The sequence below is a fragment of the Pezoporus wallicus genome, unplaced genomic scaffold, assembly GCF_028554395.1.
Source record: "Pezoporus wallicus isolate ANWC-B61680 ecotype Strahan unplaced genomic scaffold, APGP_CSIRO_Pwel_v1 contig_14788, whole genome shotgun sequence".
Lineage (NCBI taxonomy): Eukaryota > Metazoa > Chordata > Aves > Psittaciformes > Psittacidae > Pezoporus > Pezoporus wallicus.
The window spans coordinates 72,871-87,129 of NW_026643043.1; the positions used below are offsets into that span (position 1 = coordinate 72,871).

Sequence of the window (14,259 nt, forward strand, 5' to 3'; positions counted from 1 at the left end):
TTGCAGATTTAAGTCTTTCACAGTTGCTGTGGGTTTCTTTTTAATATGCTACCAGGGAAGGGTTTTCATTCTCTGTGCAGTTCTCATCAGGGCTGACACTGAGGAATTCCTTTTCTCCTCTCCCTGTCTTTCATCACAGTCATTAGCACAGAGCTGGACGAGCTCATGATGGAAGCCCAGCTGCTACAGGTTTCCCTGCCCGAAATACAGGAGCTGTACCAGATCCTCTTCACAAAGCAAAGCCCTGCTTTGCAAACAGAGCAGAGGTCACCCGCTGGAGCGCCGAGTGAAAAGGCAAGTGCCTGACCAGAGCAGTGAGCTTGGGTCACGGTGGAGTAGAGGCTCTGCCTGCACCCAAGAGCTTTACAAGGAGGTTTGTGTGTGTGGCTCTGCTTCCAGGAAAATCCATCTCTCCTAATTTGACTCTTGCCCTGGGCTGAGGCTTTCTGAGAGCGCTGCCTCTGAAGCAGTGGACTCGGAGGCAGGAAATGAGGATCCTTTGTTCTATACATTCTGTCCGTGGGATGTGTGACCCCTTCCCTTGCTCCCCTCACACTGCCTTTCTGCTGAAACGTCAGCACTCTGTCCAGTGCTGTACTTTCACTTAAGCCTATTGCTAAAAGCAGGGTGTGGAATAACGGGATGATGAGTGCTAGCTGCATTCTTACAAAGGTGCCAAAATATCTTCCCAATAGAATGATTGTTGCCGAGGCAAAAAGGATGGAATGAGTTACATGGAGAGAAAACTAAAGCGTCGCTTGGAGAGAGAGAGCTTCTGCGACGGGAAGAGAGCAAGAGTAAAAAAGATGAGAACACCCAAAAAGAAGAAGCTGAAACTGAATCACTCAAAGGATCTTGGCACTAACAAACTGGAGAGGGAGCGGGAGCGTCTCCTGGAGATGCAGCGCTCTGCTGAGAGCCACTTGCTTCCCTCAGACATGTCGTTCTCTGAGCAGGAGGACTCTGAGGATGAGGATGCCATCTGCCCTGCTGTGAATTGCCTCCAGCCTGAGGGAGATGAGGTCAGTAGAGCAGATCCGCTGCGGGGCTCTGAGTGCTGGGATCTAGGGCCTTCAGCTGCCCAAACACAAGTTGCAGAGTGAGCACAAGGCACTCGATGCCTCAGATGCTGCCTCTGGGTTACCAAGAGCGGCTGTGTGGCTGCAATGGGGGAGGCAGGTGGACACCAAAACATCTGCATGGAATTGGAAGGAGGAGATGGGGCTGTGCAGACACCACATTCATCTCTGCTCTTGGAACAGGGATGCAGATTGGCTTTGTGGATGGGGCAGTGCCTTGGAGCTCTGCACAGTCCATCCCTATGGGGAAAGGGAGAAGAGGGGCACCCCCAGATACCTGGGAGGGCTGTGGTGGTGTTGCCATCCATAACCTTGCAATAGGTAGGAAAGCAACAGGAGGGATGAGAGAAGTGCGCCCTTCTCTCAGCTTCAGAGGAGCTGGACTGCAGGAGTCCAGATAACAGTGAACACAATTGAATACCCAGCAGCAGGCAGTTGTACAATGGGACATTTCTGCTCCCATACATGATAGATGAGGAGCCCAGGAATGACTGATGAGCGCTGTGTGTGTTTGCCTGGTCCTGCTCTGAACCCTGGTGTGTCTGTTCCTCTCAGGTGGATTGGGTCCAGTGCGACGGCAGCTGCAACCAGTGGTTCCACCAGGTCTGTGTGGGCATCTCTCCCGAAATGGCCGAGAAGGAGGACTACATCTGCGCCAGCTGCACTGGCAAGGACTCTCCCTATCGGAAATAAAACTGCCCATAACCCGTTCAGGACTTGAGTAAAGAAGGTTTTTCAGAGTTTTCCAATAAAGCCACAGGGGCTGGTTTAAAAGCCAGATTGCAAATGGTGCTACTTCTATCCTTATGGGATCATTTTCCAGAACTCAAACCAATTTTTGACACTTTTGTATTTTCCCTTGAGCTGTTTGTGGTTGTTGAGGTTCGAGATGCTGACTGTTTAGCAGGGGTTTCCACCGATTTGGAAGGCATTTGAAACACGCACCTTTTCTTGTACAGCATTAAATTACCTCTCTGGGATTTACCGGCGTATTTAATTCAGCTTGGTTTAGGTGCAAAAAAAGCCCTGCACCATGAATTTTCCAATAAATCCTCTTGTGAGGAAATCCCTGTTTACTCTGTTAACTCTTTGGAGACTTTAGTTTGGTTTTGGTTTTTTTTCCACTTTGTTTTTTGTAGATTAGGTTTATTTATCTGAGCAATAACTTCTATGTCTGGTTTCAGTGACTGGAATGATTCTGAACAGCGTGTCGCTTCTAGCATTGGTTGGTGTACAGAAAGCAAATGTTAGATCCTAGTGTCACTGATGGCCTGGTGATGTAGAAGACGGGACAGGAAGAAAAAAAAAAGGTCTGTAAAGTAATTGCCACAGCTGTATTTTGGCTTTCTCCTTTTTTGGGTAGCTTGTATCAAATGTTGCAGTTTATATTGTGGAATAAACCCCTGGTTATGTTATAAAATTAAAGGTTGGTGTTTTTAGAGAGCTTGAAATGCAGTTTCATTTCCCTCTGGCTCTGTATGATTGCATTGATAGTTTCACTGGAGAAATCCATTTTAAGAAACAGAACAGGGATACAGGGATATTCTCTTACCTTACTCATGTACTCAGGTTGGGAAGGGGAAGACTGATCTAAGTGTTGTTCACACCAAAAAGAAGGAAAACCTTTATCATCAAGTCTTGCAAAAGCTTCTCCAAAACAGAAATGAGTTGTAGGTTGGGTGAATAAATGATTGAATACAAAGGATTTGTGATTTGGCAGGGACAGGAATGGGGAACTTGTGCAAGATGCAAAGGTGTGGGGCTGCTCCTTCTGCCAGGCTTGTGTGTGTGGTCCACAGAGCACCCTGCCTGGCCCAAGGGCAGATCCCTTGCAGCTGCTTCTGCTTTCATTGAGGCTAAAAACATGAGGAATAAGGCAACTTCTGGACTGGTTGTGATTGTGTCAAAGACTGTTGAGGGACCTTGGCCTGATGGGTAATGGGGGGCAGTGAGGGCAATGGCAGCAGCACTGCTCCGAGGGGACGAGTTGAGGAGCTGTGGTTTGTTTAAGCCCACAGGGAGCCCATGTGGGGCTGCTCCCAAATCTTTTGGGGAGCAATTGCTAACGTGAGACCTGGCTGTTGCTGTGTTGCAAGGGGCCTCAGTGGCAGTGGGGTGGCTCCTGGCCTGCCAGAGGTTCAACTTGTGGAGCTCTGGGAGATGCCATCCTGTCCTCTCCAGGAGGGTGGTCTCGGTGCTCTGGCTGTTGTGCAGCAGGAAGGTTGGAAGTGGTCACTGCTGTGATCCACAGCAGCAGCTGGGGATCCGTGTGGATCCACAGCATGGGCTGGATCTCTGCAGGAGGCTGCTCCTGGAGGTGGGAAAGAGGTTTTTAGGCAGTTGGGTCAGCGCTTGCTGGATGAAGGCAGCAGGAGTGGTGCAGGTTTTCTTCACGCTCGTGCCCCCATATCTGCCATCCACCTGCTCTGCTTGCACACAGATAATGCACATGCAGGGTTTCCTTTCCACAGGCAGAGGCTGGGATTACAGATTCCGTGTGATCAGTGGTCAGCGAGCAGCCACCAGCAGAGAAAAGGGGAATGGAGAAATGAGAGTGCCAAAGGCTTGGTATAAACTTTAACGCAGGGCTTCCCTTGCCCCGCACCTTCTGTGCTTTTGGAGTGAGAAGGGAGGAAGGAAATCCTGTTCTCGGATTAAAGTGAGTTCCAGGTACAGAACAGGGTGTGATGGTGGAGGGACGACCCCTCAGTCACTAATAACTTCACATGCAGTTGAAATTTGGGTATAGAAACAATAGATGGGGGGGGGGGGGGAGGATGCTCCTTTTACAGCCCTGCAGTCACATTTGCATGTTAAATGGCACATAGAGGGGGAAATGAGACTGAAAATGTCGTCTTTGTACATTGTGGGACTTGGCAAGGCCGTTGTTAGCCTGACCCGAGGACGGGGTGCGGGGTGGCTGACACTGACTCCATACCCAGTGCAGTAACAAACGCCCTTACCCCGGGGATGCATTCTGGGTGCTGAGAGGAAGGGTTGCTGAAAGATGGTTGAAAAGAAACAGTGCTATGTCCTGAATGAAGAGGTGCTGGGGTTTGGTTGGTAGCTAAAGGGGGCTACAAAAGGGATGGAGACTCCCTTTATACAAGAAGTCACATAGCAAAGATATCCGGGGATGGGGCATTTGCGTTGCTCCAAACCCCGTCAAACCTGGCCTTGAACACTGCCAGGGATAGGGCAGCGTGGATCCTTCTTAAGATCCCATCTCAGTCTCCCCTCTGGCAGGTTCAAGCCATTCCCCTTGGCCTGTCCCTACATCCCTTGTCCCAAGCCCCTCTCCAGGTTTCCTGCAGCCCCTTCAGGCACTGGAGCTGCTCTCAGGTCTCCCCTTCAGGAGCCTTCTCTTCTCCAGGCTGCCCCAGCCCAGCTCTCTCAGCCTGGCTCCAGAGCAGAGCTGCTCCAGCCCTCGCAGCATCCCCATGGCCTCCTCTTGGAGGGGCAGGATCCCCTCCCTGCCCTGCTGCTCACGGTGGGGTTCAGGGCTCACTCGCACACCAGAGCCAGGCCATGGGGCGCTGCTGTCCACGCAGCCCGTGTCTGGGATCGCCCGGGCCCTTGCGCAGGGCTTTGCCTTTAGCGCTCCCGTCCCTCCCTCCGGTCGCCGCCATTTTCCCGTCCCCGCACCGGTGGTACCGCCGCGCCGTCAGGGGGCGCTGTGAGCGGCCCGCGGACGGGGGGGGCGGGACGCATTCGTCGGGGCGGGGCTCTCGGCGTCGCTCGCGCATGCGTGCCCTACGTTTGGCGCGCGCGGCGGCGGAGCGGAGCGGGGCCGGGGGGGGTCCATGGCGGGCGCGGCGGCGGCGGGAGGCGGAGGCGGCGGCGGAGGAGCGGGGGCCGCGGCGGGGCCGGGGCCGGTGGCGCAGGGGCTGAAGGAGGCGCTGGTGGAGACGCTGACGGGGATCCTGTGCCCGGTGCAGGCGGTGCGCGCCGCCGCCGAGGAGCAGGTGAAGGTGCTGGAGGTGACGGAGGGTGAGTGAGGGCCGCGCCGAGCGGAGCCAGGGCGGCGGTGTCCGGGTGGGGAGAGGCCGCCGCCGGGTTCCCCCCCCTCTTTTTCCCGGTGCTGGCGCCTCGTGGCCGCGCGTTGGGCTCGGCCAAAACTTCCCGATGGAGCGGTCGGGCCAGGGGGGAGGCGGGGGAGCGGGGCCCTCCCGACCGGGGCCTGCGCTGCAGCAGCCCCGCCGGTGGGACCCCGCCAGGAGCCTCCTTCCAGGCGAGCCCGAGTCCTCAGCGCCGCTCGCAGCGCGGTCGTGGGGACCCTGCCCGCTGCAGGGCCTGTCCCGCAGTGACCCCCTTGTGCTGCCCGTGTCTTGCGGGTCAGCATCGCTGCGCAGCGTGGTGAGGACGTGGCTGTGCCCCCGTCTTGTGTGGAAGGCCCAGGCTGGGGCTCCGTTGTTGTGGAGGGCTGGGATGGTGACCCGCCTAGGGCCGAGAAAGGACAGAGCTTGAAACGGCTGTAACCAGAGGGGAGACTGAGAGGAGCTCTTAGGCAGAAGCTCTTCCCTGTGAGGGTGCTGAGGCGCTGGCACAGGGTGCCCAGAGAAGCTGTGGCTGCCCCATCCCTGGCAGTGTTCAAGGCCAGGTTGGACACAGGGGCTTGGAGCAAGCTGCTCTATGGAAGGTGTCCCTGCTGTGGCAGGGGTTGGAGCTGGAGGAGCTTTAAGGTCCCTTCCAACCCAAACCAGTCTGTGAGAAGTTTCTATGAAAGAGCAAGCACCTCAAGTTCAAGTAGGGTCTTTAATTCCATTACCAACACAGCCTTTTTCTGGTGGCAGTAAGCTAATTCATGCTCTTGCTGCTTTTTTTCTGGGTGGAAGCTCCACTTAAAACCCCAGTGATGATAACGTTTTGTTTCACTTCATTCTGTGACCTACCCCAAAGGGCTGGAATCTGTAGGAACCACTGGAAGATTGGTGGTGGTCGTTGTGATGGGAGCTGGGTGCTGCAGGGTGCAGCACTGCCACCCATGGCCCTGAGCTGTGCCCGTGGCAGCTCCATGGGTTGTTCAGGGATGCTCCTGCGAGTTCCGCCTGATGTTTGTCTGACAGAGCCATTCTGAAGGTGTTTCATGAACTGCTTCAAAGTCTTCCTGCTCCTTAACTGTAGCTCAGAAATACCCTGAAGGAGGTTGATGTTAAAGGCAGGTGTAAGGGTGTGAGAGGGTCAGGAGCAGTGTTGGGATTGCCTTACTCTGGGAACACCACGGGGGCAATGAGAAGCGTGGTTTGATAAAAGGTTTATGTGGTCCCTTAGGATGTGCTTGTAACACTCTCAGGTTAAGTCTTCTTTGATGCATTAGGAGGAAATATGCGTTGCCACCGCAGCTCTTGGGGCTTTCAGTGAGTGATTCCTGGCATTGCAGAGTCTGGAAGTGCTGTGAGGTTCCTTGACCCATAGTGCCTTTGCCTTGCAAAGCCACCGCAGTCAGTGTGTCTTCAGCAGCAAGTGTTTATCCCAAAGAGCCTGAATCCTGCCACAGGAGATGAAGTCAAGGTTGTGCCATGCTTTGGGTAACAGGTTTTCAGGAAAGGATCTTGGTTGATGGATGTCCCTGAAGTACCTTTGAGAGCCCAGGGATGCAGCAGAATTACATGTGATGGGCAACACTGGGGGCAAGAGGAATGAAGTAATCTATGCTTGTGTTTTCCACTGGTTAACAGATACCCTAAAGTCACCCACCACTGCTCTGTGGTTGCAGTTCCAGAAGCACACAGATCTGGTACCCGTGGCCTGGAGGAGGCTACAGAATACCTTTATCTGCAGTTTCCAAGTGACACCAGACTGGAGGGCAGGCAGTTGATGTCCTTGAGGGTAGGGCTGCATCTAGAGAGCCTTGCAAGGATGGACTGAGAGGAACCTCCTGAGATTCAGCAAGGACAGATACCAAACTGGGCACCTGGGATGGCAGAACCCAGCACAGGGATGTGGCTCAGGCACCACTGGGCTGGGTGGGGAGCAGCTTTGTGGCCTGGAAATCCGGGTGGCCAGTGAGCTGGACTGGGCCAGCAGCATGCCCTGGAGGCCACCTGCATCCTGGGCTGTGTGAGCAGGACCAGAGGCTGTGATCAGCCCTCTCTGGTCACTGCTTGTTTGACCACGTCTGGAATACTTGTCCAGGTTTGCTCCCACCCCCCCCAGTACAGGAAAGGCAGCGACGAAGGGGAGAGAGTTCAGCAAAGGGCAGAAACATTACAGCCCTCGACACTTGAGGAGCTGCTGGAGGAGAGGGGTTTTCCAGTGCGGAGACAAAGAGGGTTTTAGGGGTAGATCTGACAGCAGCTTCTGGTAGCTATGAGGAGGCTGTCAGGACACTGGGGGGTTGGAGAGGATGAAGGAAACCAGGCACAAACTGGAACAAGATGTTCAGGCTGGATATAAGGAGGAATTTTTCCCTGTCAGCAGAGACAAGCTTTGGAGCAGATTGTTGTAGAAGCTGCGCTGTTTCCAGCCTTGAGGATCTCCAAGACCTGCTTAGAAAGTGCCCTGAGCAGCCTGGTTTGATGCTGCTGGTGCTGCTTTGCTCACAGGGCTGGATGGAGACCGCCTGTGGTCTCTTTCAGCTGGATTATTTAGCGCTGCTGTGATTCCTTCTCTCTTGTTCTGGTCAAGCAGCACGGGAGGAATAAGCCATATCCTGCTATGGAGAAACTTGCAGAAACCAAAAGGAGCTAAAGGAATACGGTGTTTGACAACACCTTGTCCCTGAGGTGAAGGTGTAGATCACGCGTGTCAGAAATACTTTAGAGAAACACAAGATGTGTCGTGAAGCAGTGTGAAGAAGATGCTAAAAGTGAGAGCAGTAGAAAAGAGCACAAATGTTGGCTCTTTTAAGAGAAAGAAATGGAGGTAGAGCAAAAGAAATGGAGGAAGAACTTGGCAAAGACATAAAAACTTGGGCTGCTTTCACATGGGGCAGAAGCAGAACGTGTTTCAGAGGTGTTCATAGCCAGAGGTGACTGAAGTGTGCAGGGTACCTTCCAGGAGCTTCACTGAACTGGCCGCACTGCAGGGAGCACATCAGGTTACAGGATGGATCTCCAGGGGTTTTAAAGGGACTCACAGGTTAAATGACCTTGCTACAAACTGGGCTGTAAACTTGGTGCTTAAGGTCACTTAGATGAGTGGGACAGCTTTGATGAGGGCTGTAAGGGGAGGAGAGGGTGAGCCTTGAGGTTGGGGTTGTTACAGGTGAGTCAGGGCAGCTTCTGCTCTGCCTGCAGTTGTTATGACAAGAGTTGGGATAAGGAGAGTAATGAGGTGGTTGTGGCAGAGTGGATCTGTGTCTGACAAGAGTCCTGGGACTGCCAAACAGCTCTTAGAAAGTTCCCTTACTGAAACTCTGTGAAGAAAGGAAACAGCTGCAGACAGCTCCTGGATTAACTGGTTAAAAGCATGAAGACAAGGTACAGAGTGACCGGTTCTGTTTCATTCTGCAGGGGGAGAATCAAAAGTCCCACGTGTGAAGCCTGATTGCTCAGCACATCCATAAATGATGTGGAAAAGAGCAAATCAGAGCCTGGCCAGGGAGAATGGTGGCAACAGCTACAGAAGGATCTCACCAGAGCCAGTGGAGCGTGCAGATGGGGGGTGTTTGTGTCAGCAAAGCAGTGCTGCGGGAGGAGGAGACACCTTAAAAAGCAAGGGGCTGGCCTAACTATTGTCACTGGGAGAAGGAATCCCATTGTCAGGGTGGAGAGTTTCCTGAGAACACCCATTCACTGCTCTGCCGTGCTCTGAAAGCCAAATGGACCGTTAAGGAGGGAGCAGAGAACAAAGCCCCACATCAATTCTTCATGCTTCTGCAGTGAAGCTGGCTTGCTGCTTTCTGGAGGGGTGAAGCAGGGCAGTAAAACACACACAGGGACCTTCACAGAGGGGTGGAAAAGCTGCTGCTCTCAGGAGGAGCAAATACATTCACTTTTCTGCCTAGGAAAGAGTTTGGGATGGAGGCTTTAAAATAGTAACCGCCAGAGGTGGTGAGTGAGGTGTGAGGGTTATTTGTGCCTTCTCATCAAGCTAAAATCAGGTGAAAATGAATCTGAAACAAGCAGAAGGAAGCAGGTTGTTTCTCCCAGCGTGCAAACTGTGGAGCTCATTGCTGTTGGATGTCAGGAGGGGTTCAGCCAGTTTGAGGTGGTTCAGGTCTTTGAGAGGATGCAGTTGAGCTCCCTGAAGCAGGTTGATAACGGATCTGGTCAGTGCTTGTCCAAGGGGATGGGTAGAAATGGACAGTCAGGAGTGGACCGGCTGAACTGTCCAAGAGGAGTCTCCTGTCTGATTGATCGGGCTGTTCTGGAGCAATATGGGATGTCAGCTCTGCAGTAAGGGCATGGTGGCAGTTTCTTCCTGCCATGTCATCCTGTAGCAACTTCCAAACATCCCCAGCGACTCCATCTCTTGCCTGCTTCTGCATCTTCTCTCTGCTGAGCAGGTGTGGGAATAGGCACCCCTTGACAGCTCTGGGATGTGCAATGCATTGTCCTCAGTGCCTGGAAAGGTGGAAGTTTACCTGGTGACCTTTGGTGTCTCTGGGTTTTAATGGAACATAAAGAAAAGCAACGTTCAGGCGGGCAAAGGGGCAGTGAGGGCTCAGGGGTGTGGAGCGGGGCTGCTGACAGCTCAAGCATCCACTTGATCCTGGTGAGGGGGGGATTGGTGTTTCCATTCCCCCTTTATCTGGTCTGTCCAAGTAATGCCATGAATAGAACTCCTGATAGGAATTTGCCACATTTAGCAGTTAAGAAGATAACAGTTCTGTAATGTTTTTAAGGTGCACCGTTGTCCCTGGGCACTGAGCAGTTATCAGCGGGTTCCTCTCAGACCCAGAGCTCATGGTCCCTGCAGGAGTGAGCCCATCTCTGGTTTGCAGCGAGAGCACTGCAGTCTGCTTGGAGAGCAGGCTTAAAAGCGTTGGAAAATCAGAGAGATGGCCTGAAATCATTGCAACAGAATATTGTACATGAGGTGGGAAGTACCGTGTGTGAGAATGGAAGGAATCAAACGTGGGTATCCAAACAGATGTGAAGATTGCAGGTCAGTTGCAGTGCTGAGCTTGCTGCATTTATGGTGGCTTCTTGGGTCATTTGTCCCTTTTAAAAACGCAGCTGAGATGCAAGGCCTTGAGCCTGGAACATTGCAGACAGCTGGAGGAATAGTTACTGCTGCAGTTAAGAGGGGTATTATGTTAAGTAGAGCTGAGAAAGAGGCTTCCTGCTCCTGCAGCCAGGATAAGAGGGGTTTCTCTTACTCTCTTACTGTTAAATGCATGATCTATGAAGAAGGATTGAAGGAACTGGGCATGTTCTGTGTGACCATGGGAAAAGTGGGAGGCAATTATCTTCCAATCCAGAAAAGCCTCTTACAAGTGAAGTGGATGTGAGGAGGAGCACAGATAACCAACCTTGGTGAAGCCCTCGGATGTGCACAACTGCTTTTGAGCAGGCGTTTCAGTACATTCTTGCTGGGGATGCTGTGGGCAGCATCTGCTGTCCTTGGAAGCCAGGTTGTGCTCAGTGTGTACCTTCTGCCCTACAGTTCCTAGAAGTAAAACCCCACAAATGTAGTTCTTAAGCAGACCAGCAAAATTAAGGAGAGGGTTCAGTACAGTTCTCAGCTACCTGGAACAATTTGAATGAATTCTAAGCCAACTGATGGAGGCAGATGGTTTGACCAGACCAGAGCTGCTGCTCTGCCTGGGTTTTATTTCCTGTGTTCAGTCATCAACAGAATTGGTGCATGCATTTTGGTTTTGCCTTTTGTCATAGACTTACTTGGCAACTGAAAGAAGCTCTTGATTTTCTGGACCAGTTTCTTGATGGAATGATTGTAGAGGCAATTCCTGGTGTCAGTGGGCTTGGGCAGGGGCTGCTCAGTAGGGAGCTTGGTGTGTTCTGAGCTGTCTTAGGGTGGCATTTGGGGCAGCTGAAATGATGTTTTCAGCTCACCCTCTGGATGAACCTGGGTTGTTCAAACCAGAGTCACTGATAAGGCTCCGTTCTGTCCTCTTGGGGGTTGTTAAGTTGTAAATTTACTTGTTCTTAACCTGCCTTGGAAGTTATTTTTTTGCCCATGAGAGAAAGAAATAAGATGCTGAGGAAATAAATGAAGTTTGTGCAGAGAACACGGGGGGAATGAATGCTCCTGATTCATTGGAGTAGCTCAGCATTGGAATGGTCTCCTCCATCCCACGTATGAGTCATGCCATTGGTATGATGCCTCTCTCCAGAAATCTCAATGAGTTCTGCTGTGTGGGACTAAAAGCTCTGACACCAACTTCTTGTTTTCCTTCCCTTGCAGAGTTTGGTGTTCATTTAGCAGAGCTGACTGTGGATCCCCAGGGAGCTCTGGCCATCCGGCAGGTGAGGATACCTGGAAACATAGAAGGAATTGGGATGGAACTTCCCTTTGGTTTCAAAGTGCTCTGTCCTGTTGGAGGCAGCTGTCTGTGACTGCTCCTTCGTTTCCTTTTACACTCCTCTAGAGCTGTTCCTTTCCCTAAATCAAGTGTTACACCCTTACCTTGTTTGAAAATAGGGCTTTGTGGACTTAAACCTGGTGCTTGGGCACAGCTGATGAGGTGGATGGAAGGCATCATCAGCAAGCACAAGCGGGGCTTGTCTTTGGGGCAGCTTTTCCTACGGGTGTTTTCCTCCTGGAAAAGGAACTTTAGGTTCCGTGTTTCCTCAGTTACAATGGGGCCCATATCTTGTGCCTTCTTGGAGGTGAGGAAGTAAAGCTCCTGCCGTGTGTCCGTGCTGTACAGGCCATCATTGCTCAGTGGATGGACATCTGTTCATCTTGCATTATGCAACCTTTTTTCCATGTCAGAAAGGTTAGTTTTCATTTTGCCAAGCCCTGTTGCCCCTGTAAAAGCAGCACAGAGGGATGGGGGCTGAGCGAACGGGGTAGGGGTGACCTTGCTTTGGCTGTTACTGATTCTTGCCCTCTCTCCTGCCCCAGTTGGCATCTGTCATTTTGAAGCAGTATGTGGAAACTCACTGGTGTTCTCAGTCAGAGAAGTTCAGACCTCCAGAGACCACAGAAAGGGTAAGGTTTGGTTTCATGTTGTCTCCTTTGGGACACGTTATCCATCAAGGATATTAATTCTGTAGGTGGTCTCAGAAGTCCCAATGCCCTCGTGTCTTTTGAGGATTAATGGCTTCAGTGAAGGTTTTCTGACGTTTTCCACTTTGAAAATCTGTTTTCAGTTGCTTAAAACAACACCAAACTTGAGAAGCTTGGGCTGATTTCTGTAGGGAAGGTTCAGCCATAATGTTGCTGCTGCTCTAAGAGCAAGACTGGAAGAAAAGTGCTTTGTAAGTTGTACAAATACTGCTTCTGGCAGCCCTTTTTCAGAGATTTGCTAAATCTCGTGGTTTTCAGCTTGGGACTTAAAGGCTGTTTTCCCATGGCAAGTATCAGGTTAAAGGTCTGCTGAGTTTCATTAGAAGTCTATTCGGTAGGCGTGTGTCACAGCTGAAATGGTCAGATTCTGGCCCTGTTGACTGGAGCATCTTTCCCATCGAGGGTATGATTCATCCCATCAGAGATCATTGCTTGAAGCAGATCTTGTGAATTACACCCCAGAAGAAGCAGCTGTGTATTTCCTGCCCCTTCTAAGGGGAACTCAATCTCATTTACTGAAATCTTCCAAAGTAAGCAAACAGTCCCTGACCGGAGCTGGGATTTATCTCGCTAACTCTGGATGTCTTCCATGCAGATATCTACATCCTGTGGAAGTGCAGCTGTGAGCTGTTTACTGTGTGCTCTGTGTGAGGAGTGCTGCGTTAAGACACACCATGCACTGTCCCAGAGGAGAATTATGGGCTGTAGTGTGCAAGGTTTCTTTGTCTCCTGAGTGTTCATTTTGTGAAACCAGTGCTGAATCAATATAGGATACAGTCACATATAGATATATTTGTTTTTAATTGAACTGTTTTATGGCTGGGGATCTGCTTTGTTGAACAATGTTCCTCTCCACAGGCAAAAGTTGCTATTAGGGAGCTCCTTCCCAACGGGCTGAGAGAATCCATCAGCAAAGTACGCTCGAGTGTTGCTTATGCAGTTTCAGCTATAGCCCACTGGGACTGGCCTGAGGCCTGGCCTGAGCTTTTCAGTCTCTTGATGGAGATGCTGGTTAGTGGAGACGTGAACGCAGTGCATGGAGCCATGAGAGTGCTTACAGGTATGTGTATGTGTATGTGAGAGCTTTGGCAAGGCTGATGTAGGAAGTGGTTTAGTCTTTTCCTGTGCTGACATCCTCTCACTTTGCACTCCAAATGGAAGATACTGGAATTTGCTGCTTCTCCTGGGTGTGCTGGGCCTTGCTGAATTGCACGCCCAGTACAGGTCGCGAAAGCTGAGGAGCAAGGTCCTGTGCTGCAGGTTATAGCTCAGAAGGAAACTGGATTGCAACACCTTGTTTTCCAGATACCTGCAGTTTTTAGTGTGCTCTTTCTCTCCTTGCCTTCAGGGGTTGCCATGGGGAGGCCAGATGACACTGGTCTAATTGAGTATGGATCAGCATGTTCCCAAATTGCTTAGCGTCTCCCAAAGGTGCTGATGCTGTTGCCTACAGATTTGTTTCTTACAAGAACATTCCTTCTTTTTCCACGTTGTAGAGTTCACACGGGAAGTGACGGACACGCAGATGCCCCTTGTTGCTCCTGTTATTCTTCCAGAGATGTACAAAATCTTCACAATGGCAGAGGTATGATCTGCACTAGGGAGCTGGTACTGAGTGGCGTTAATGGCGATGTTGGTTGGAGCAGAGAAGCTCCAGATGTAATGGCTAAGCTGTACTGTAGCGTGAGTTAGACTTAAAGAGTTACCTTGATGATGTGGTAGTTGATGGCAGCGAATGCTTCAACAGAACTGTTGGGAGCGATGAGAAAATCAGAGAATCAAAGCAAAAAATAAACACAATTAAAATAAAAATAAAGGAAATGAAAGCATCTCGTGTTCCTGATGTGTTATTTCAACTGTTTCCTAGGTGTACGGTATTCGCACGAGGTCGCGTGCAGTGGAGATCTTTACCACGTGTGCCCATATGATCTGTAACATGGAGGAACTGGAAAAGGCAAGAGTTTAACTTACAACATGCACTGAATGCAGACCGAGCGAGGTTCCAGAGAGCTGTTAAGATGAAAATGAAGTGTTGGAG

The 14,259-nt window shown here is 51.2% G+C and overlaps 2 protein-coding genes across 2 annotated transcripts in view; both read left to right on the forward strand.

The window, feature by feature from the left end:
* Positions 1-2,518, forward strand: part of KDM5B (lysine demethylase 5B) — a 49,756-nt gene extending 47,238 nt beyond the window's left edge. The window contains exons 25-27 of the mRNA XM_057396562.1: positions 140-294; positions 696-1,022; positions 1,635-2,518. Coding sequence (XP_057252545.1) covers positions 140-294; positions 696-1,022; positions 1,635-1,772 — 620 coding nt within the window. The 3' untranslated portion in view covers positions 1,773-2,518. The remainder of the gene's footprint in view (positions 1-139; positions 295-695; positions 1,023-1,634) is intronic.
* A 2,364-nt stretch (positions 2,519-4,882) lies between these two features.
* Positions 4,883-14,259, forward strand: part of IPO9 (importin 9) — a 28,812-nt gene continuing 19,435 nt past the window's right edge. Inside the window, exons 1-6 of the mRNA XM_057396563.1 lie at positions 4,883-5,069; positions 11,394-11,455; positions 12,057-12,143; positions 13,080-13,281; positions 13,718-13,806; positions 14,089-14,175. Coding sequence (XP_057252546.1) covers positions 4,883-5,069; positions 11,394-11,455; positions 12,057-12,143; positions 13,080-13,281; positions 13,718-13,806; positions 14,089-14,175 — 714 coding nt within the window. The remainder of the gene's footprint in view (positions 5,070-11,393; positions 11,456-12,056; positions 12,144-13,079; positions 13,282-13,717; positions 13,807-14,088; positions 14,176-14,259) is intronic.